At 30.4% G+C, this 25,188-nt stretch overlaps 1 protein-coding gene across 5 annotated transcripts in view; it reads left to right on the top strand.

Annotated features, from left to right (window-relative positions):
- Positions 1-290: 290 nt before the first annotated feature.
- The window catches only part of LOC143079145 (uncharacterized), a 28,684-nt gene continuing 3,786 nt past the window's right edge, over positions 291-25,188 (top strand). Inside the window, exons 1-8 of one of the 5 annotated variants that reach the window (XM_076254362.1) lie at positions 293-452; positions 3,284-3,498; positions 4,218-4,279; positions 10,946-11,072; positions 20,935-21,069; positions 21,648-21,766; positions 24,200-24,248; positions 24,717-24,753. In XM_076254362.1, the coding sequence (XP_076110477.1) occupies positions 431-452; positions 3,284-3,498; positions 4,218-4,279; positions 10,946-11,072; positions 20,935-21,069; positions 21,648-21,766; positions 24,200-24,248; positions 24,717-24,753 (766 nt within the window). In that variant the 5' untranslated portion in view covers positions 293-430. Of the gene's footprint in view, positions 453-3,283; positions 3,499-4,217; positions 4,280-6,300; positions 6,446-10,945; positions 11,073-17,415; positions 17,510-20,934; positions 21,070-21,647; positions 21,767-22,084; positions 23,418-24,199; positions 24,249-24,716; positions 24,754-25,188 lie in introns of those variants that run through there. The other 4 variants (XM_076254359.1, XM_076254364.1, XM_076254360.1 and 1 more) reach the window with 4 other exon arrangements.

Here is a 25,188-nt window from a genome sequence, read left to right as displayed (position 1 = left end):
ATATTTTAATAATTTGGTTAAAATTTGAAAATTTCAAAACTTTTACACAATTTGAAATTTTGATATTTTAAAATTTTGATCAAAATTCCAAAAATCCAAACTTTCAAAACTTTTTAAAACTTTGAATTGATAAGTGTTACACGGACCAGCTACCGGCATGTTAAATTATACAATTATTATTATTAGTTGCTCTGATAACTGTTTATTTATCTTTACGAAACATACACGTGTTAGGTCAAAGTGAAAGTGAAAGTTACCGGATATTCACTTTCAACTTAGTTACAGTGACGTCACTTATAAACACATGGCTTTCCGCGGCATTGTTCAGATTTGTTAGCCTTTCATTTAATCCATTATAGTAAAAATGTGAATGCTTTTGTAACAAGGCTGTTTTATTTTGTACCTTTTTCAGATAAATTCACGAGATGTTATGGAAACACAACGGAACAGTGGTAAGACCATAATTTGGCATAAATTCATAAAAGTGGGATTTTTTTTTTTGATCATTGATAGGTAACTTGCAGACGAATTTTAGACTTTAATCATTGAATTAGAGGATTTAAAAAGGTTTTTGACTTGTGATCACTTGTACAAGTTACAGTACACCAAATCGATTTAAAATTATTTGAAATTTAAATATATGTGTAAATTGGATGTATTATTCAATAATTTTGACAAATCAAGTATCTGAAAATTCAAATAAAGGTTTATTAGATTTTTATCTCGAACAAAATGAAATGTCACAAATCTTGGTTTTTAAATTAAATATTTAACGCACTTGGAGCGATAAATAAATATATTTATTTCAACATGGATACATATGAACAATTCCTTTCAAGCAAAATAATAGAAGGTGGTATTCTATGTGATAGTTTTCATTTTGTTTTTATATCTGCTTCATTTCACTAGAGTGATTTATACAATACTATCGCTTAAAACTTGTTTATTTATATTGAGTTAGGTAGATGTAAATGTCAAAAAACTTATCTTAAAGTTAATTTTAAAATAAACTGTTTAAATGTTGTCTGACATTACATGACTCACATAAATTTGAAAAGCGTAAACTTGTATTTCAATGCATTTTTTATTTTTGTTTCTACATGTACATGTATGCTAGTCTTTAATGCTTTTTTGATTCAGCATAAATAGTCATAAAGCATAATCTTTTGTTTGGTGTCACCAGAAATCTGACATCCTTTTATACCTAATTCATAGTTCATTTGTAATTTAAATTATGAAATCAGTTTTAAAATACTAAGGTTCTGTTTGTTTTTTATGCCTCACCTAAGAGCATTATGTTTTTTCGCTGCTCTGTTAGTCAGTTTCTTCATCCGTCCTTCTTTAGGATAAAGTTTTTTGGTGAAGTAGTTTTTGCTGAAGTTGAATTTTTAGTCCATCAACTTGAAACTTAGTACGCATGTTCTCTATGATATGATCTTTATAACTTTAATACCAAATTAGTGTTTTTTGTCCCCAATTTGAAGGTTCACTGAACATGGAAAATGATGGTGCAAGTGGGGCATTGATATGCTGTAGACACATTCTTGTTTCAAAAAACCAAATGGCAGGATATCTTATTACTATTTCTTCAAAACCAGAAGTTAGTACATGCATGCACATATAATAATAATGTGGTTTTCTACAGTAAGTGGTTTAAAATTTCTGACCAGATGAACAATTTGATTTAATAAAACAATTAAATTGATATTTGGTCAGAATTTTGAATGAACTACGGTATAAGGTGAAGAGCAACACTCAGTCATTTGAATTCACAGTAAAGTCGAACAAATTGAGTTAAAAAAATTGTTTTGACTGCCATATACCCTTATAAAAACCTATCTCCCTTCTCAACAACATGTATAAAAAAAAAGATTCTCAGGTCAATGTCTTCAAAAGTAGACAAGAGTCTGTAAAATACTAGATACAATATGCCAAATTAAAAATCTCCAGAAAAATGTTCAAAAAATTAAAAAAAATCTTTTAAAGATCTGCTCTAATAGGAATTTTTCCTGATTGTCATTAGACTTTACCTTACCTACACACATGTACTGTAAATTCAGAAATTAATGCGAGGTTTTTGTTATTGCGAAAAATGCAACAGTGTTGTAAACGCAATAATTAAACTCGCATTTTGAAATATTTTGTATGAATTAACCAGGATTTTTCTCAAAATAGTAAAAATTAAAATCGTTTTTAAGTCAAAAATGACATAATCACAATTATTAATAAATGCACACAATAATTTCTGAATTTACAGTACATATATACAATATATTTCACTACTTTGGGATTTCATGTTGTTAACTTGTACTTTTTTAAAAATAAGTAGTTATAATTTGTCAAAGATTATTTACTAACTAAAATCATGACAATGTATGTGCAGCAATTCTTGCTACTTTCCTCTAAACTTTAAGGCTCTTCAACAAATATTTTGGAGTTTAACTGTTTTGGTGTACAGTAGTGTACATTAAAAACAAACTGTAAAAGTTAAAATTAAAATTGAAATCTTCATTCCTTTATATGTATATTATCTTATGATTTTTTATCAGTCCATTCCAACATTAGGATGAACAAAAACTGATAAGACACGTACACAATCTTAGTCTTAACAATATCTTTCTGCATAACATTAGTATCATACATATATATATTAAAAATTTAACAAGTTTTGAAACATTTTTACTTTTTTATGAATTTTCAAATTTTCTTTGAATTCAGCCTTAACCAATTTCAAATGGTAAGCTCTAGCTTATTCCTTGCATGATATAAAAAGAAGATGTGGTATGATTGCCAATGAGACAACTATCCTCAAGAGACCAAAATGACACAGAAATTAACAACTATAGATCATGATGTGTGTATTTCTTTTCGATTTATTTCATGTCATCTTAGAAAGACTCCGCTTTGTCTTCTCTACCTGAAATACTTATCTATTTCTGTAAACATAGCCTTCAACCTTCATAAACTAAATGAGAATTGAAAATTCCTAAACATTTATTTGTCCATGCATAAATGCATGAATATTTTATTCATCATTTTTGTGTTCATGTTATTAGATTGATTTTAAATCCACATTGAAAAGATTTTGATACAATATGTAGAATTGAAAAAAGATTGTGTATGGAGGAAGGAATGCTCATAAAAATGAAATTCAACATTTTATAAGAAATTTGCTTCAAGAATTGGATTATTCCTAATCTTTGAGAATTCAACTTTTTATGTAAGATACAGTATATAAACAGTTAGATAATTTTGTGGATTCATAGCAAATTTTTAATGGTAGATGTTCGGGCTACAGAGAGAGTTTTCAAGAAAGTAGTGTATCCAGGTCTAGAAACCCTGCGAGTAGTAGACAGAAATGGAATCCCTCTTACTTACCCCGCATACAATTCTGTCCATTCTAAATCATTTGTACTGAGTCCAAGAGGAGTGCCAATGAGAAAATCCAATCATGTCTACAGTGGAAGTCATTCACATCCAGCAAAACTTACAGACTTGGTAAGTATGAAATAAGGGGATGACCATTTAACTTCTAAAAGGGGTCTTGGTTTCCAATTTGATGTTAGAAATAATGGGTCAAGCAGATTACCAAAAAAATTTCTGACACCTGATTTTTCCCCATACCTTATAGTGTTAGATTTAAAAAATGATTGATAGCATTCACAAACTAAAAAAGAAATGAAGTTAAATGTTGGGCCATAAACTTTTCTTTCTTTCCCCCCTTCTACATCATTGATTGATTGATTGATTGTTGGTTGCTTAATGTCCAGTGGCAAATATTTCATGCATGTTCAGGATGATCTTCTGTATCATTCTTTGCTGTTGAGAAAAACTGCACCATATCAAATTTGATTCTCTTGATAATGTTTTAAGTGGAACTTTTAAATTGAATGAAGTTAAAACTGGCATTTCTCAAGGTACACAATCTTAAAATCAAATACTAAAATTAAAATCAATCACAGATAATGTCAGAAGAGAATACCTTATTTGTGTCAACTCTTTTGTATTATTTAAAGAATTTAATAAAAAAAATAAAGAAAAAAACATGATTCTGACACTCAGCAGTAATAGTGTTTACATTTGAATGTGATCTTTAATGTCCTTGTATATTTTCTTTGAAAGGTTGATAATACATCATCACCTGACAACTATTATGGACCAGAGAAGACCTTCTTAACACAAGGGTAAGTCCAACTGTTTATATCTGGCTTTGATAGGTTGATAATACATCATCACCTGACAACTATTATGGACCAGAGAAGACCTTCTTAACACAAGGGTAAGTCCAACTGTTTATATCTGGCTTTGAAGTATGTCCTTGATTCAAAGACCATGTTTAAATGTCAAGTTCGGGTTTGTTTGGTAAGATTGTAAGTTAAGTGTTAAAAATTTACCAAGATTTTATAGGTCGTTACATTTGCCGTCTGATTGGAGGAAAGACAGGATATTTTGAAAATTTAAAGTAATTGTAATAATGTTACATGGCAAAAGCTAATCTGCTGAAAGTTTTAACATCCTTGTTATATAATTAAACCATTTTGAGATGTTTCAGCCACTGGCCTTTTTCACTTTCCTTGTTATCCTTCTAAACTGGGGTGAACATGTCACTTTCACAATCATTAAGAATTTTTAGTTCAATGCATAAGCTTTTTATACAGGCATATGAAAGCTTGAAGAAAGGCACTGATAATTTATTCTTTGCGTAATTGTCTCCCCTTTAATTTTGACCTAAAACTGAAAGTTCATTGTAGTCTCAATGCCCTGATAGTGGAGTAAACAAATTTGGTGACCTGTGTATGTGAATGTTTTCCAATAACAAATCATCTCAACATTTAGAAGGGTTTTTCATGGAACTTTACCAACTTAAAGTTTGTGAGACTTACAGTAATTTAATTTATTCATCTTCTCTCTCAGTGAATGCTTATTGTGTTTTAGCTTCACAATAATTGTTCATTATTATGTATTAACTGATTTTAATTGGGCATATTTCAGTTCTATAATTGATTTTACCTAGTTTGTTTTAAAAAAAAATCATTACCGCTATTCATTATCATTATATTGTTCTTAAATATGTATGGAATATTTGCCACTTGACCTCCAGCAAAGGACAATCAATTAACATAGTAATTGAACCTCCAATTAAACCCCAGTGGTGGATCCAGGGGGGAGGGTTCCGGGGTTGGAACCCCCCTTTTTTTGTACCATCAATGCATTTGAATGGGGACATATAGTTGGAACCCCCCCCCCCCTTTTTGTCCTGGGTTAAGAACCCCCCCTTTTTTAAAATGGCTGGATCTGCCCCTGAACCCTATGTTATGATGCTATTGTACAAATATTGGTTCAACTAGACCCTTTTACAGTTAGTGCAGCCATATTGAATAAGGGGCAGATTTTCATAATGGAGGTGAAAATGATTTGAAAAATATGGAAAAACTTTGAAACAGAACAGTTATCTAAAAACATGCATAGGATTTATGGTACTTTAATTCTTTTCTTACCTCTATCCCTAAATTCTGCCCCTATTCAATATGGCTGCAATAACTGAGAAGTGACCTGTTGACATGAGAATAATATGATGAACAAGTTTGCAAATTGAGCAATTGATATTCTATGTCAGATAGATATCATTCACCATTTTTTTTAGGAAATAACCCTTTGTTGTGCATTTTTCTGGTGCTCTGAAACATATAAAACCCTACCAGCCATTTATACTTTTCAACAGGTTAATAAGGACTTTAATACAAAAGTGTATTAACTCCACAGCATTTGAATCTCAGTGGATTATAAGTTGGCTCATTGGGAAATATACCACATCTTTTTTTCTTATTCATACAGTATGGAAATTTATAGATTATTATGGAAGCAAATTTTGTAGTGTCATTTTTTGCATTTAAACCATTACCTGCAATTATTTTACAAATTATTTGTAATTCAAGTTTGTAATTTAGTTATTTTAAGTTAATTTATTTATTTATTCAACATTTTTATATAAAAAAAATTTGGGGGGGGAAATGAATTATCATTTCTTTATGTCTTTCTCATGTTGGTGTTCAAATATTCAGCAATGGTGCAAGATATCTTGTTACCTTTATTGTGCAAGACACTTTTTCATGAGTGCTTTTTCGTGTATCAACGATCAATGTCAATAAGTTTGAAAAAAAATTAAATGGAGTTATTTTATCTGTGACTTTTTTTCCCTTCACGATTAATGACTTAAGTCATTGCAATATATATTGAAAAATTGATCAACATTTATATCTGCTTTACATCTGTTAAAAAGCCATTTAAATTTCTTATTGGTATTTTAAATTCAAACATTTACCATTGTCTGGCCGAGGCTTATTGGCAGCAGTCGTATTAAACCGACTTCTAATATCCCCCATGCTTGTGACTATGAGGCTTGTTTACATACGCTGTAAATAGATAGGATTAACATTTACATAATGTAAGTTATAATTTTTATCATTTAAAACATGAGAATATTTTACAGATATTTATGAAAAAAGAAATCTAACACCATTCTTAATTGTTAAATAGTTCTTTTTAATGTATGAAGCATGTAAGGGAAGAATAATTATAAATGGTTTAACTGATTATAACATGGGGTATTGAAAAACAGAATTAATATAATTGTTAAAGTCATGCTATTTGGAGAATAGGTTGTAATCTTATTTTCTTTTGGTGTTTTTTTGGCAATGTTAACTTAACATAGAAATAAAAGGTTAAAAAGAAATTTAATGCTCTTGTTGAAAGAGGCAGTCTGTACTTTAAAATAAGAATTTTAAAATATTAGTCAAGTACAATTCCTTTTGTATATTATTTTAATCACTTTATATTGCAAGGATTTGTAATGTCCCTATAGTATAGGCTTCATATACAAATCCTGGTATATTGTAACATTTTATGAATCAAATATCAATAGCATGGTGAAAAGAGGGCCACAAGTATACATTGAAAGAAAATTTACCAGTAGCCACTGAACAATATATGGAGCGAAGTATTTGAAAATCATGGATTTTTGATGTAAAAAGACAATTTTGTGACATTCAGATTTACTTTCATATAGTTTTCTTGCAATAAAAAGATTCATAATAAAACTACAAACTGAAAGTTGTCTTTGTTGTATTACAAAGAACTATAATTTCCATGTAATTGAATGAAATATAATCTCTAAAGCAAAATAATTTTTTTAAAGTTTGATATGAAACCAAAGCAAACCATGTGACTTAATATATACCAATTGACATATATGTATAACCCATTCAGTTTTTTTTTTGTTTTTTTTTTAATCATCAAGACCTTTTATATAAATAATCGGAGTCAGATAACAGTGATTTTATCGATAGTAATCTGTAAACATTGGGAATAAACCAATTAGTTTGAATACACTAAAAAATTATTTAATTAACTTCCTTTGTCCATGATAAACACTGAATACTTTTTTTAAATTTAGATTGTCTGGGAATTACCTTTAAACTCCTGTCAAACTTTGATGTTTTGTACTTTGTCTATTTACCAGCCATATGGCTTTACAATTTTTATATTACTGGTATTTTCTATGTCAATGTCATGGCTTATAAGATCTTATAATACCAAGACTGAAGTGATTGCTAGATTGTCAACTTTCAAATTACTGTTATAATTTTAACCTAGCTTGTGGTGAGGTGTGTTTGATTCTGATCTACTTGACAAGGATTGCTTGTTTTCCTGTTGAAGGTTGTTGGTTCTCTCCATGTGAGCTTTCTCCAAAAATAAAACAAGCTGCCATGATATACTGTCAAGAGTGATGAAACTGGCATTAAACACAAACAAATCAAAACAAACAAAACAAAAGACTGAACTTCTTTCTGTAGAATAAAAAGTGATAAATGTGTTGAATTTTAAAGTCCTTGCACCATGAAGGGATTTTGAAGTGTCCTGGAAGCTTTCATTACAAATTGTTTCATAAATATAACATGTTCTGGTGGGATTCTAGAGTATTCCAAACTGTCTGACCAACAAAATGTCAGACAAAAAAAAATCATTTGGTCAGACAGAAATTTAAGAATTTTTTGGTTGAATATATATACATTTAGTAGAAAAATTCAAATTTCTTTTGGTCAGACAAACCCTAAAACAGCTGTGCAGTAGTGCAGGTTGGTACAGACTGGGATTCTTGATCAATTTCTTGAAAGTTTATAATGGTTATGATTGTGACAGAGTGAGTGTCCGTTAACATGAAATACTATTTTTATTATACCCCACGCAACGCAGTTGCAGAGGGTATAATGTTTTTGACCCGTCTGTCACAGTTCGACAGTTCGTCAGTCTTGTTTTTGTCATCACAACTCCTCTAAAACCTAACAACAAAATTTCATGAAACCATTTTAGATAATAAGGACACACTATGTAGATGTGCATATCGACAGGAAATTTTGATACAATTTTTTTTCCTTACAGTTATTTTATTTGTCCAGTGACAATGTGGGGGAGTGGGGTTTGTGAGCGTGCTCACTTAGGTTCTTTAATTATGCCAGCATCAAGGATTAAGTTTGAGTAGGACTGGTATACAATTTTGGCTGCCATTTTTGAATTGTAATATTCAAAAAGCTTGCAATTGGATTGAATGAATAATTAATTAATATCTATGCAGAACATGATATCCATAACTAATTACTGTGTCAAAATTAATTATTTGTCAGCCAATCTTTGACAAACTACATAATCATTCAAAGTTCTCAGATTTCACCAAAATTTGATATCTAGGTAGAAAATATGATATGAATTTTTACTGGTGTCAAAATAAACTGTCTGATCAAATTTTGTAAATACGCTTCACCATGTATGTGTAAATGTTGCTCCCAATTTGAATAACCTTGGCACAGAGCATTATCGTGCCTTTATGTTATTTTGATAGAATAAATGTGCATGTAATAATAAAATTACTATGGTAATACTTTTTAAACATGTAAAGTATGCAAGACATTAAAGTCACTGAATTGTATCTTTTAAAAAAGAACAGGCCAAATATTTGTCATTGAAATAAGAAATGCCTTTGCTTATGCAACTGCATACATAATACATAATGCCATTGACCTATTATAAGTGTTTCCCCTTAAACTGACCTCATCACAAACTTAGACATGTAACGTGAGCAAAATATACCAGGACATGGTGTAGGGCGGCTACTAGGCCTATTCTCCATTGAAATAAGATTTGAGAATGCTGATATACAACAGCATTGGAATTGATTGAAAAATAGAAATTTTATAAGAACAACATTTCATGTTTTGCTAGGAACACAAAATTCACCAAAATGAACAGACCCCTGGGTACGGTACATAGAAATAAGAAGATGAGGTATGAGTGCCATTGAGACAATTCTCCATTATTGCTTGTTTTGTTTTGTTTGCATAAGTATTTATTAATGTTTCTGTGCCTCAGACAAAAATGTGTAAACATGGTCCTTGCTGACATGTCAGTTTTGTTTAGTCCTTATACTGACATGATCTCATAAGACGACTTTTGACCTTTAACTCCTGACATTAAGGGTGGATACCTGAACAGGTTAACTGTTAACACCTGATTATACATAACATACTTAGTTTACCTATATTGGTTTGGTATTTTAAATGACTTATATAAACAACTTAGTTGGTATCTAAATCAGGGCATTATTTACTCTGATCTTATCTATCTTGTCATTAAAATCTTATTTTTGTTTTCTTTGAGTATATATTTAAAAGATTTGTTCTTCAAGGACAAGGTTATCCCCTTTTTAACCGGATTTTTGTGACAAAAATGTCGGTTATTGATTTGGGGATGTACGGCGGGCGGGCGGGCGGGCGGTCGGGCAGTCGGGCGGGCGGGCGGGCGGGCGGGCGGCAATCAAATGTTGTCCGTTCATTAACTCATGAACCGTTCAACCAAAGCTTTTAAAATTTTAATATGTTGTTACTGACAACTAAATGAAGGTCAAGTTCAATAATGGCGATTTTGACTTTTACCGTTCAGGAGTTATGGTTCTTGAAAGATTGAAAAATGGAGTTGTCCGTGCATTTACGCATGAACTGTTCTACCAAAGCTTCCCAAATTTTAATATGTTGTTACTAATGAAAGAATGGAGGTCAAGTTCAATAATGACGAATTTGACTTTTACCGTTCAGGAGTTATGGTTCTTGAAAGATTGAAAAATGGAGTTTCCAGTCGTGTCCGTGCATTTATGCATAAACTGTTCTACCAAAGCTTCTGAAATTTTAATATGCTGTTACTGATGACAAAATGGAGGTCAAGTTCAATAATGACAATTTTGACTTTTACCGTTCAGGAGTTATGGTTCTTGAAAGATTGAAAAATGGTTTTTCCCGTCGTGTCCGTGCATTTTCTCATGAACCATTCAACCAAAGCTTTTGAAATTTTAATATGTTGTTACTGATGACAAAATAGAGGTCAAGTTCAATAATGACGATTTTGATCTTGAAAGATCGTAAAATGGCGTTTCCATTCAGGTTGTTGCATTTACTCATGAACCATTCAATCTAAGCTTTTCAAATTTTAATATGTTGATACTGATGACAAAATGGAGGTCAAATTTGATATTGACGATTTTCACTTTCACCATTCATCAGTAATGGTTCTTGTGATATTGCCAGGACACAAATAAATGTTAATAAATCCGGTTTGCTGTCGTTGTGACAGCCTCTTGTTGCTAATGATTTACACTTTATCTTGATTTGTAATGAAATGTATATATTCAAGGACTGTCATTAACATGTTTATTTTAGTGATTTTTTTTACCTAAACATGTTACTGGGACAGTCAAAGGAGTTTTTATGCTGTTGGGTTTATTATTTTTTTCTATATTATATAACAGAAATGTCGTTATAAAAAAAAAAAGCAGAGTCTTCTGTGATATCACTGGTTGTTTCATGAAATGTAATTAACTCTTGTAAGTTTTTCATTACAGGAGCTATTCTGCAAAATTACCTAGAAATAGAAATGAAAGTCCACTGCAGCAAAAGCAAAGAGCTATCACAAGCCAGTCAATGGCGCCAAAACACACGTCAAAAAGTATTTCATCAGACCATTATTTAGTAAGTAATCCTAGTTGCTGGACACAAAAAGTGCCAACATAATAAGAAAGTTGATACTATCAGAAATTTTTTAGCATCCATTCGTGTTTATCATACTGTGGATTCATTTATTTTCATTGGTACCAATTTTTTGTGGATTGAGAAAAACTTGTTCCTGAATATTTGATTTCGTAGTTTTGCCAGTGTCTGCATACAACCCTTTGAAATTTGTCATTCGTTGAACATTTAATTTCCTGGTTCACCCATAGCCACAAAATCTATGAAAATTGGTATCCAACGAATAATAATGAATCCAAAGTAAATCTCACTGCATGTCATACAGGACAGTTCATAGGTCAGTATTAGTATTGATTATATATATAATATATAGACCTAATGTTTGACTTAATGGAACCTAATACATACATGTACAATAAGTAATAGAAATAACATTAATTTTGTTTTGTTGGTAATACTATGAACAATTTACTCTAGAATCCAATACTTGGCCAGTTTTTAATGCATTGTTATCCGATATTATCATTAAAATAGGTAGTTCCTAAATAAATACCTATCGAGGGCTTTCCAGCCAGTCAAGGTTACACCAGTTAGTTCCAAAAAATAAGCATATATACCTTACACACAGAGTATCCTTACTATGGGCAATTGCAATGACTAAATGTAAAGATAAAAATAAGTATCAATTTTTTCCTGCAGTTACTTGGCTGAATTAATAAAATGTGTTACTGTAAATATTTATTAAACAATGCTTTGGTAGCACAGGCACTTGTAAATGTTTGATCTGATTCCTAGTAATTGGAATGGAAAATACTTTTTTTTTTAAGTGAAAAAGGTCAATTTGATTTTAATAAGAAACGCTTAATCAGAAGCAAATGTATCTTGTGACCATGATCTATTTAATTTGTCTTTTGTGGATTAGTCTTTCATTATGAGGAACTTAGTTGTACTTAAGACCTGAGCTTAAGGAAAAAATTCTCTAAAAACTAAATCAAAAGAAAATGTTTCCCGTTTGAAGGGTTTTACACATGTCAATTTTGGTGGCCTTTATAGCATGTTGTTCAGTGTGAGGCAAGGCTCTGTGTTGAAGGCAGTACTTTGAGCTATAATGATTCATTTTTACAAATTGTGACTTGGATGAGAGAGTTGTCTCATTAGCACTTATACCACACCTTCTTATATCTATGTTATAATGAAATAATGTGTAAGGTGTTCATGGTATTGACTAAGAGGTTGTACCAATAAGCCAATCATTAAATCCAATACTAAGTAGTTCAACTTCAATGCAGAAAGGTCTTGTCTGTAGCAAATATCTACCCCTTTTTCCCCCCAACCAAAAAATTCCAGCATTATTAGAATTAATGAACCATATGCAGTCTTTCAGGTTTTGTAGTACATTTGTACCAAAGCTTTTATACATTGAAAATCAAAATCGAAATAAACAGACCAGATGTGGGATAAATCTGAGTATTGTCATTGTCAACATTTTGAGATGTTTAAAGTTTTTAATTTAAGCAAGTGCTGAGATGGTTTTTTTTTTTAAGTGGGAGGTTTAGACCTAGACAAGTTTTATACCAATTGATCTCTGTATTTATCAGCTCAAGACAAATTCCCATTCTGATTCACTATGTCGATTGTTTATATCTTGGATTTCCCATTTTATTTACATATTTATTTAATTGATAAGTATTTTATATTAACTCTTTCTCAGCAAGTACTTATTGATATTCAAACATGATAAAAAAAAATCAGTACCACAGTTCAATGGTTTATAAAATTAAAATTTTAAATCTTATTTAATAGGCACCATTAACGTTTAATAGAAACGCTTCAAAGAGAATATTGAACTATATATTAAAATTTTTATTTGTTAGGACTGCTGTTAAAGGAATTTGATATTCCATTTTCCAAGGTTGTCTTTATAATGAGATTTAGCCTGGATATTTTAACCATTTATATGAAGTGTGTAGTATTATTTTTGTACTGTTTTTAATGGATACAATTTTGCTCTTAAGTTTATGGAATACCTTTGTCACATTATTGCTTTAATTTTATATTATTTAATATTATTTTAACCATTTATATGAAGTGTGTAGTATTATTTTTGTACTGTTTTTAATGGATACAATTTTGCTCTTAAGTTTATGGAATACCTTTGTCACATTATTGCTTAAATGTGATTTCTGAAATGTAGAATTTGATCTCTAACTTAACAAGAATTCTCAATAGGATCATTATATACTGATACCCCTCACTAGTAGGTATTTATTTCTATATCTATTAACTCTCTATTTTCACAACCCCTCCAGACTGAATTTTGAAGAAACTTGAAGAAATATGAGATATGCAATGGCATTCTTTGTGAACCACCAGTTGTGTTTTTTAAGGAGAAAGTTTTTATGAGTTTCTCATAGCAAAACAACTATCATATACTGTGGATTAAATTATTTTCGTTGGTACCAATTTTTGTTGATTTAGGAAAACTTACAAGTTCATGAATTTATAATTTCATGGTTTTGCTGAAATCTGCACACAAGCCTATAGAAAATTTGTAATTTCTTGAACATTTTTAATTTCACCTGTAACCACAAAATCCATGAAAAATTGTATCCAACAACAATAATAATGATTCAACAGTATATCCATTTCATTATCTAAATATGAATGTACTGAAAAGTTTTTTTCTGATTTTGTTTTGTGTTTAATGTTTGCTGATTTATGACAGAAATACCACAGATCTCATATGAGAATTAGTTAAAAACTTAAAATAAGGAAATAAGATTGCAAGTGAAGTATACTTAGTCACACACAAAAGCTGAACCCCGCCTCTGGATGTGTGATTTTCGCGCTGCATTGAAGGCCCATTGGTGGCCTTCAGCTGTTATCTGCTCGTTGATCAGGTTGTTGTCTCTTTGACACATTCCGCATTACCATTCTCAATTTTACTCTATAGTCTATAGATCTATGGTCCCAAAATTATCAAAAAATATCATAAGAAGCTAATATTCTGCAGCTAACTACCATACATCATAGATACAGCACCCTATCCTTATATGCCTTTTTTTTTTTTATAAATTTAAGAATCGATCCATTTAAATAGCTTCTAAATGTAAGCATAAACTGTTTGACCTATGTTAGTTGACAAATGTTTGTTTGGTTAATTTTCACATTAAATCTCAAGTGTTAGCATTACAATATAATTTTTCTCCACCCATTTACTTTTATATAAAATCTATATTTTCTTTTTATTTGGTATCCACTTGTTAATAGACAGCCCATTTACAGCAATAATGACGTTACGTCTAGATCTCCCAGACGCATTCTCAAAGCTCTCAGATAACTACACCTTCAGTTATTACAGTGCATTTAGAATTATAATTGAATTACATATTTGATATTTAATAGATCTTCAAACTCCAAATACTCTTAGCATACAATAGCTTCATTTATGATTCATTTTCAAGTATTTCATAGCAGTATTGTTAAGTCTCCAAATGTTTTGTTATCGTTTAAAAAATTGAAAGTTGGTAAGATTTGAATTACATAATTCAAAGCTGTTATATAAGGTGATATGATTTAAATCAATTGTAAAGTATTGCCATATTGTTCTGTTATCATTAAAGATCAATTTTAAGAACAGCAATACATCAGAGAGTTACCATAATTGTGATGGGATTTTCCAATAATCTTGTTTCATGATGTATACTTGTATATTTTAGTAGATAATAACAGAGTCGTATCACTTGAAAAAAAAATCCTATTAATTTGAGGCTTTGAAGTAAGCTGATAGATATATAGTCTTTAATATTGGGTATCATGATAAACATGTAGACTCAATGTTAGATTTATATGATACTTATGTGGTCTCATTATTAGGTTTGAACAAAGTATTCCCTAGAATTTACCATTGGAAAGTGTACAATTAATTTTGATTTCCCACAATGGAAAATTTTTTAAGTAAAAATACTTCTAAGTCATACACATTTCAGTATAACTTAAAATCAATTTTAATCATAAGTTTTTTTTGTGAAAAAGAGTGGCTAGTTTGACAAATTCTCATCCTTTTCATTTTGTATTCTAATTACAACAATAATCAGCACTGAGGATTTGAAGAAAAAAAATTACGTCAGAAAATTTTCATCTAGATATCTTATGTTTGATTGTGTTGTTGGGTTACTGATATTGATGTATTACCCACATGGCATGTAATTTATTATTTATGTAGTGTATTTATCAAATCTGAAAACTAGTTATTCATTGAAAAAGAAGGAACTAACACCAGGCATGAAGGAATAATAGGTAATGTGGGGAATACTTCAACTATACAGCTACCATCAATAACATTATCAAAAGACTAGAGAACTAGAAGACCTGATTATTATGGAAGCCTGTCTGGCCTCGGAGTATGAAAGCATCATACAAGATATACAAATATTCATTTTCATATAGCTAAGAGATCCTTTTACTGAACAAAGAACTAACAAAACAATGTTAATAGAAATGCAGACAATAAGTCCTAATAAACAGCAGCTTTTAGTTCATATGATTCAAAGAGTTGTTGGGTAAAGTATCAATGAAACAGCAACCAAATGATACAAAAACCATATAAAGACACCTACAGTCTGACATCTAAGCCCAAGAATTTGCATCAAAATTATTTTCAATAAAAAGTGAACTTATCTCCTGCACACAAAAAAAACACCATATTTTCAAATTAACCCGACGTATGCCTGTGCATTTTCCTAAAACTTTTAAAGTTTAAGAATGTTGTGTTTTAAACATTTGTTTGTTGAGGAATATTATCGGTCACCTTATCAGTATGAAATGACAGATTTATAGCCCTTCTTAACCATTTTATAATTTTATAAATGAGAGAAGATATGAAATTTTCACTTTCTTGGGCATGGATGTAGGACTGTATGTATAGTGGACAACATACATTCTTCAAAAAAATAGACACATATCTTGATCAGCATATATTGAAAGATAATGAGTAGATTTAACTGGCACTTTCAAAGATTTGGCATCAAAACGGAATTAACTAAATTAGTTGTCAGTTTTTCTGTTAAAGTAACACAGCCAGAAATTAGTAGTGCTTTTGCTGATTAATATTCATAATATGTAAATGAGAATTGTACCACGGGATTATAGTTTGAACTAGACTGGCTTGATATCGTTAAAATCTTTAAAACACGGATATTATAAGTTGCCCGTCACAGAGTCCTTGTTTATAATCACTCTGATATTTCCGTAAAGTTGTCAGTCGGTCAAAATAAAAACAATGAACATGAATTAAGTGAATTTTTCGTGTTCTCGTGACTTTATACTTCTTAAAATATTGGCATTTTAACTTTATGTGGGAACCTAGAGTTCAACGACTACACATACAAGGTTTGGACTTGCTTATTCTTTGGACATCAAGTTTCAAGTTTCAAGTTTCACCCCGGCAACTTGTTTTTCTAAAGACCTTGTTAGCTACTTTTTCAACACGAAGTTTGCAAATTTGACGTTTCAGCCATTTTAGCCTGTATTTTATACTGCAATGATAAAAGCCTCTCGCTTCGATTTTCAAAATAGCTCAGGAACCTGTATTTTTGCAACGACAGTCATTATGTTTCTTTAAATGGTGTATATTGTTGTGTATATTTATTTTCTGCCCCGGCAACTTGTCTATCACTTAAAGTAAAGTTAAAATAGACCATTTTTCAAAAATCCCTATCATTTCAATATAATTTCCGTGACCGGTATCCGATTTCATTAGCATAATATTAAAATGAGCAAAGTGGCGTTGATTTCTGGATATGATTAAGTAACATTTAAGAACACATTTAAAAAGAAATTTTATAATGGGAAAGGCAGATTTTATTTGAAATGAGTCACCATAGACCCCTAAAATAAGTGTTTCAACAGTGAGACTTTCTTTAATATGCTAAGTGTGGAGCACTCTCTAAATATTTGAGTATCAGAGCAGCCATCCAATTCAAACCAGATACAGTACATTGAAAAAATAAAATGTCATGTTAGAATCATGGAAGGTTTTTAGCATTTGCAAATATTCTAGTACCCTAAATTTCAAGATACTATTCAAGTTGTAAGGCTTCTACTTAAATACCAACAGGTGGCAATGTAATCTTTACTTTTCTTTCTTATTAACTTCAGTATTTTATATTTGAAAGTCCAACGTGCCAAACTTATTTGTTCATGTTTTTTAATGCCAATCAGAATGTTTTTGTTGTTAAAAAGTCTTGAGAAATTAAACAAACACGGTTTCATACTTCAATAAGATGTGTCACTTTAAAGAAAAATGACTAGTTAAGTTTAATCCTAGTGATTAAAACATTCAATACATAGTAGATTATTTTGAGACTTGTACCTATTTGATTTATAAACATTTTAACACTACATTAGTAAAATCAATTCTAAAAACTCATTTCTTGTAGGTAAGTCTATTTTTTTTTCTTTTTCAAACATATTTTTGAATCTACAGTAGTTGAAATAATTACATATTGATTTTGCTTTTAAATGATATTTTGACAATGTAAAAACTTTTAATAAAGGACTTTCATTTTGATATTAAAAAAGGGTATACTTGTACCTGTCTCGTAGTATGCAAGATACCAAGTTCCTTAACTTGGACTGTTCATGTTCAAAGTTATTTTTCATTTTTTATTTTATGTTAATTTAAAAGTGTGTAATCCTTACAACCTAAAAAAATCATCTGACATTTGCAAGATCCTTACTCAATTAGGCTTTCCGTACAAAAAAGTTCAGTGACACGTGTTATAATGTTCTTACGAAAAAAATATACTGTTCTCGCAAAAAATTAGCCAAGATTTAATTTTAGAAACAGTTCTATAAAGTATATATAAACATTTGGTTTGCTTTTTATCGGTTTTATTGATTGTTTGGTAACATTTTCTCAGCGATTAGGGTGTCAGTGTATTTTGTCAAATATAGGTCTTATGTTAGATTTGTTAGTATCATCGTGTAATGTGTTTTCGTACTAATAACAATTTTCACTGCTTACGGTTTTTACTGTTGAGTTTTTATTTAGGTGTTTACTCAGATTTAAAAAGCATGTCCTGTAGATTGATTTTAGGTATCTAGTTTTTTTGTCAATGATTTCTACGATTTTTTACTGTTTCCGATTACTTTGCGATTTTTGTATGTCAAAAAAACGGCGTCATATGTTTTCGTATGAAATAAAAATTGGATCAGTACACGGACAGGAAATGACTACAAAATCCGGAAATAAAATTTTTCTAAAGTCGTGGTTCTGGTGATCGCTTGAATCATAAAAAAAGTTATTAAATACTTTTCACTACTAAAAATTACTAGTAAATAGTGTAAGGTTGGTGTTTCGTGTGATGAAATTTTTAGATTTTGATTAATTTTCAGATTGGCACCTGGTTTGTACAAAATACATTATTTTTTCTAAAATAAAATGCAGTTTTCAAAATTTATGATTAAATATAAAAAGTTAAGACTGTTTTCATCTTCACGTATCAAGGATGTATAAAAAAAAATTGTCAACGAAATATTGAATAGTTTGATTTTGAACAACCATTTTATATAAGAACCCTGCTAATTTTAACTCGATGGTTTGTAATTAAAACGGCCAAAAAAACACATGACAGTCATATGTCTTGAAGATCCGGTGTCTGACTTGCAAAAAACATATCTGGACTTTATTTTAACCCTTCAGAATTTTTTTCCACAACTATTCTAGTGATGCGTATTTTTGACATTAAATAAAAATGGCTAAATAGGTCAGTTTTATTTAATTTGTTCTAACGTCTTTAAAAAGCGACGTTGAATATGTTTTAAATATATCAAGTTGTAGTGATGTTGTTGTTCTAAATATAGAAACAGAAAAACATGCCACAATGTACGCGTATGCAGTCGAAACCGACGAAATGTGGTTGATACGAAAACATATGACATACGAAAACATATGACACGACGATAATAGATATAAATCTTCCATATACATGATATATAAAGCTCAATTAAGTTATCTTGGAATTTTTCATGCTGTAACATTTGTTGAAAATTCAAACATGCAAACCTAAAGCAAATAAACCATAAATCTTGATTTCCTTGTAGGACAACTTGACACTTTTAATCCAACAACCTTATGTATGGTAAAAATACATAGATTTCCTTCATTATCTAACTAATAGATAATTCTGTTATAAATTACATTTTAATTCAAGCATAAATTATAAGATATCTTTAAGTATTTGGATATCGAATGTGTGATTGGACTCTCAAAGATAAATAAATCATTAGCCGTTACATTGCATTCCTTTCTTGTTCTTGTTCTGTCAGCATTAGATATGGAATTTTGGCATGTTCGGTGTGAGCCAAGGCTGTTTTTTGACTTGTGATGGTTTCCTTTTACAAATTGTGACTTGGAGGGATAGTGTTCCTGTTGTTGTTGTCTAAGGTTAATGTTAACAAAGATTTATGCCTCTGAAACTATTAGCCAAATTAAATAAAACTAATTTAAAAGATGTGTCAATCCCTGTCTGTCTACCAACATGGTTGATATAACTAAAATAGAACATAGGGGTAAAATGCAAATTAACAGGAGTAAGATTTCATCATTTTGAACATTCATGAACATCTGATTTTCTGTATCTATAGTGGATTTTAAGATAATTATAGATTATCGTTGATCATCTCAAGAAGATTGATTTTCTTGCTTGAGACGGTACGGCTACAGCAAGAAAAACAATAGAGTTGAGAGGACCAATGATAGTCTGTTTATCGCTATTTTACCTATGACGAGGTTGTCAATTTCATTAGCAACGCCACGTGCCTCCTTAGTTTCTAGCGATAATTTTCCATCTCAAGCGAGTAACATGATATGAACAATTATCACAAAAAAAGATCAAAGGAAAAATGCACAAAATAGCGATAATAGACAAATCTCCACTCTTAAGTTTCCTCTTACAGTAAATAATTTCATAACTGAAAATTTACCATATATTGAGCAGACTTTTAGTAAAAAAAATTTAATAGAACCTTTTAATAACTTTGTTTATGTATAAATTATATTTGACAAACACTTCTAAAAATCAACAAAAGTTTGGTTTCTAATATTGAAGATTGAAACTTTAAAAAAGTTCAAGTACAAGATAAACAAAATAAGGAAATAAAATAAATATATGCCAGTTTTCTTGTTTGATTTAAGGGTGACATAGCCTGTCAAGTGTCTGTTAAAGTGATAGTTTCGCAGTAAATGTTTTTACATAAGAGACACCTCAGCATAAAACATTAGAGTATATTGTTTAAATTATATTTCACTATCAGTGGTTGCCTAGAATGGTTTTTAGTGTTTCGTTTATAGTTAGAAAACAAAATATTACAACAAAAGATAATTTTTTTGCAGTAATTTTAATATTACCAATTTTATCTGTATCATGACATTGGTGTTTGTAAAAATCTTTTGATGCAGAATGATACAATGAAATATAGCTTGAAGGTATTATGGAATATAAATTATACCAAATCTTCAATAAATCTGTTACATGTACAATGCTTAAGTAATGAATAAGCTATTCTAAATAGTACTACGTAGTATAGAGAATGCTGTAGTTGGCCTCAGTGAATATTATATATCTCTGGGGTTGATAAATCATTGTATATACCTCATCAAAAGTCAATAATTGTATAATATCACTTTTTTTAACATGTAAGTTACAACTGATCTTGACACCTACACAAATGACAATTACTACTATATATATATGTTTATTACGGGGTATTTATGATATATTATGCATTATTCTCTCAATTGTATGCTGCCATATACATACGGTACTAAATATATATTATTATATATCTATGTTATTTTCAGACAGGAGAGCCAAATGAGAGAAGAATTCTACAAGCAGCCAACAACAATTACTTTAACCTGAGTAACCAAGGTCTAAGATTACAAAGAGAATGGACTAGTTTATCAAATACACGGTCCATGAGGAGGGCTTCAGAGGTAAGTTTAAATCTGAGCAAAAAATGGGTAATTATGAGTAAGAGTCAGCATTTCAACTGAAATTAATTCAAATATGGTTTATAATAGCATCAATGGATCAAATACTTGTTGAAAAACGCTATATAGTTTTAACAGATTTTCTTTGTCTTTTGTTAAGCCTGTGACTTTAGTCACAAAATCGAAACACAGCCCTCCTACATTCCATTGGCACCATCCACATATTATCTAAAGGAAAACTTTTAATAATTTGTTCCCCATTTTTGTTGAGCCTGTGACTAACAGCAAAAGTAGGCAATACACTGGGTGCTGTGGAACCCTTACAAATTTATCCTTTACTATCTGGTCATCAATGGTTGTCTCTGATTGTCAAAAGTCATAAACTAGTCTGATAGTTGTCTAACCTTGGTTCATATGTAGGTCTATATCCCGAGAACCAAGTGGAGTAAATTGTCATGGGTTATGATCGTAAAAAATAAATCATAACAGTTTTCCATTTACAAAAGCGCACAGAAATAAAAAATAGTGAATTGTCTCCCTTTTGCACAACAGAAATTATTTTGAGCTGCCTTACTTTACAGATTGTGAACCACAGAGTGGACAGAATGTATTTTATGAATGGTAATTCCATCAAGTTAAAACCAAAGTATGATGTTGACGAGGAAGAACTAAATAGAATGAAAGAAGAGGCACACAAACGGTAAGATTTCTTATTATATTTTTATACTTGAAACTAGATAAATATTTTGCACAATTTTAAAAATCATAATTTTACATCGCACAAAAAATTGCATTATCATTAAAATTAAAGAGCCTCAGAATATTTGTTATACTATGGATTCTGAAGGGGCTGTTAACAGTGATTATTGAACGAGTTCATGTGTACTTTGTATGCACAGACATTCTATATCCTGTGTTTTTTTATCTTTCTATTTAACATACATTGAAATATCTGCTCTCATAATCTTCATTTCTAACATCTTTCATTATTTTTTCTGTTTCTATCTTGTTCATTAAGTATTAACAGCATAGAGGATACCTTCAAAAGTCACACAACAATGCAACCAAAGGGAGATAATCCAGATTCTAATTGTATACTGGAAGAAACTTTCAGCAGTCATAAGTTGGAGGATATTTGTGATAGAAGTCATGTGGATTATGAAAGTTATGTGACAGAAGATGATGAAATTAAACATGAAGAGGAAAGACCCAAATCTCAATGCAGAATAAATGAGAATGAAGAGGAAAGACCAAAATCTCAGTGCAGAATAGATGAAAACAAAGAGGAAAGACCAAAATCTCAAAGTATAGTAGATGAACTTGAAGAGGAAAGACCCCAATCTCAGTGTAGAGTAGAGGAAAATGAAGAGGAAAACCCCATATCTCAGTGCATTATAGAGGAAAATGAAGAGGAAAGACCTGAATCTCAGTGCAGGGTAGATGAAAATGAAGAGGAAATACACATATCTCAGTGCAAAATAGATGAAAATGAAGAGGAAAGACCTAAATCGCAATGCCAAATATGTGACCATGTAGTAGAAGTCCGCCTTACTGTCAGTATAGAGACAGGGATTCCTGACACAGATTTTAAAGCTGGTGAAATAAATTATGGGGTAGATGACATTGAAATCGATCATGACCATTGTGTTGATGGATCACTTGACGTTGTAGATATACTTTCACATGAAGACCAACATGCTATTGGGAAATGCATGATTGAGTTGATGACAAATTACTCTAATGACAAACGGGAGACAAAGTTTCAGAAAAAGAAACCTAAATTTGTGTCTTCTGGTCTCAAGAAAAGCAGGAAACGACCAAAGAAGACGTCACAAAAGTTTCAGATTAATTATGATGCATTTAATGCCAAATATCCTCATGTGAAGAGTTTTCCCTTGACAAAACAAGCAAAAACAAAGCCAATACAAAAACCAGTTGACTGTGTTTGTAGAAAATTTGGGGAACCTCCATGTCCTTGTTTAACCATTACTGGACAACAGGTTCCTGCTTATAATTATAGTGTTTGGATGAAAGATGCATCTGTTACTGAAGATGGGTGATAAAACTCAACAGTCCAGGGAGGTAGCTCTGTATTTAACAACTACAAGATCGAGTTGGAATTAAGAAAGGAACAAGGCCTCATTGACAGAGCTTCAAAACTGCTTGACTTTGTCTCTCCTGTCTTTGAGATGAAAGTTTTATACAATGTTTTGCAGAAACTTTTTTGAAATTAAGGACAGAACAACATTACAAAAAGCTCTTGACAGTGAATCTATTTCAAGTGGCTTGCCCTTTGTTAAAGTCTGCTATAGATCTTTTCTAAATTCATACTATTCTCTGTAGCACAAAACTTTTTAAAAATTTTTGCAATGTTATATTATATCTTAAAATCTTATGGTTAATAAGTGTAGCATATATAAATGCTAGCATTGTAAATTTTGATTGCATTTTGAATCTATTCATGAATAAATGTAATATCAAAATTTATTGTACTTTAATTTCTGGTTAAACTATCATGGCACTTTGTTGGCACCTAATTAAGTATTTATGAAATATGTATATATACTATTGTTGAAGTTATATTTCTTAAACTTAACTATCTATGAAGGGAGATAATTTGTGAATGAAAGTACTTCCTGCATGGAGGTGATCATCACCAAAGATTGTTTATTTCAGCAACAACAAAAAACAAAAAAAGAAGAAAAATGGGGATTGGAAAACCTATTTGATTTATTAACTACAATATTATCAATTGCTCTCTGTTGATACACGTAATAGTGAGAAAAAAGAATTGCTTATTAGCTCATCTAGTAAAGTTTCGATATTAAAAAAAAATGATTGATTGTTGGTTGCAGACTTGCTTAACATCCAGCAAATGTTTCTTGCATGTTCAGGATGATATTAGAACAAAATCATAACAGATATTAGTAATAAGTGCAATTAATTCATTGTGTGTTTACTATTTAATGATGTTTTAAACAAGACAGTCAAATTAAATTTATTTTTTTATTTTCCTTCTCTCTTTTCTTCACATTGTACATTTCATTTTATGTTGCAATTCTGAATTGAAATATAAAATGGAATCTGTTTCCCTTTTGTCTTTCCTACTCTTCTGTCACTCTAAACTACACAGGGGCAGCAGGACTTCCAGTAGAAATTCAATGAAATCTGGACCAAAGAAGGTAAGTTATACATGTATTATTAGTTTAGGAATGAGTACAATTACTTGTTACATGATAATGAACATTTGAAAAAGCAAGTTGTAAAAGCAAATTTGAAGACAACTTATGACAAAGTTAATTTTTTTGAGAAAAAAAAACATGTTTATTCTCCATGCTTGCATTATTGTAGTGATGGCAAATATTCATTGACAATGTACGAACACACTTTATTGGTCATAAATGCACATTGGAGGAAAACTAATGTTTTTGACAAATTGGTTATTCTGATAAGGGATTTTATAGCATATACAATATTTATGGTTGCTTAAAAAAGTTCTTTAATATAGAGTTTGAATAAATTAATTAAGAAAATAAAGCAAATGCTATTTATGAAATCTGTAGTGAATCTTTACACAGTTCTAGGTTTAAGGATCAATTGAAGTGTGCTTTATTGCAGGTTTTGTAATGCACCTTATTTGTAATTTTCAGAAGGACCCAATAGATTTGAAAAAGACCATTGGAACTGGTGAGTTTATGTATCATATTACATTTGCCTTGAATGTGTTGTAGGATTTTCATTGTGGGCTAAATACCAAAGAGATAACATCAATCAGTGATCAATGATGTAAAAAAACCAAGGAGACAACTTAGAGGTCGTTTGAAGTGTGAATACATAAATATGTTCATCCCTTACATTCCTTTTCCCCAAAATGTTGTAAATAGATAAGAAATAGATATAAAAAGAAGATGTGGTATGTCATTGCTAATGAGACAACTCTCTACAAGAGACCAAATGACGTTTAAGTCAACATCTAAAGGTCACTGTATGACCTTCAACAATGAGAAAAACCCATACCATATAATCAGCTATATGAAGAATTTCCAAGATCTGCCATCAATACAAAATAAATATTCATTCATTTTTTGTTTCTACCCATTTACAATAAAATTGAGAATGGAA

This window comes from Mytilus galloprovincialis, chromosome 6 (assembly GCF_965363235.1).
Source record: "Mytilus galloprovincialis chromosome 6, xbMytGall1.hap1.1, whole genome shotgun sequence".
NCBI classification, from domain to species: Eukaryota; Metazoa; Mollusca; class Bivalvia; order Mytilida; family Mytilidae; genus Mytilus; species Mytilus galloprovincialis.
Note: the sequence above shows the minus strand (reverse complement) of the source record. Positions and strands in the feature narration are given on the sequence as shown.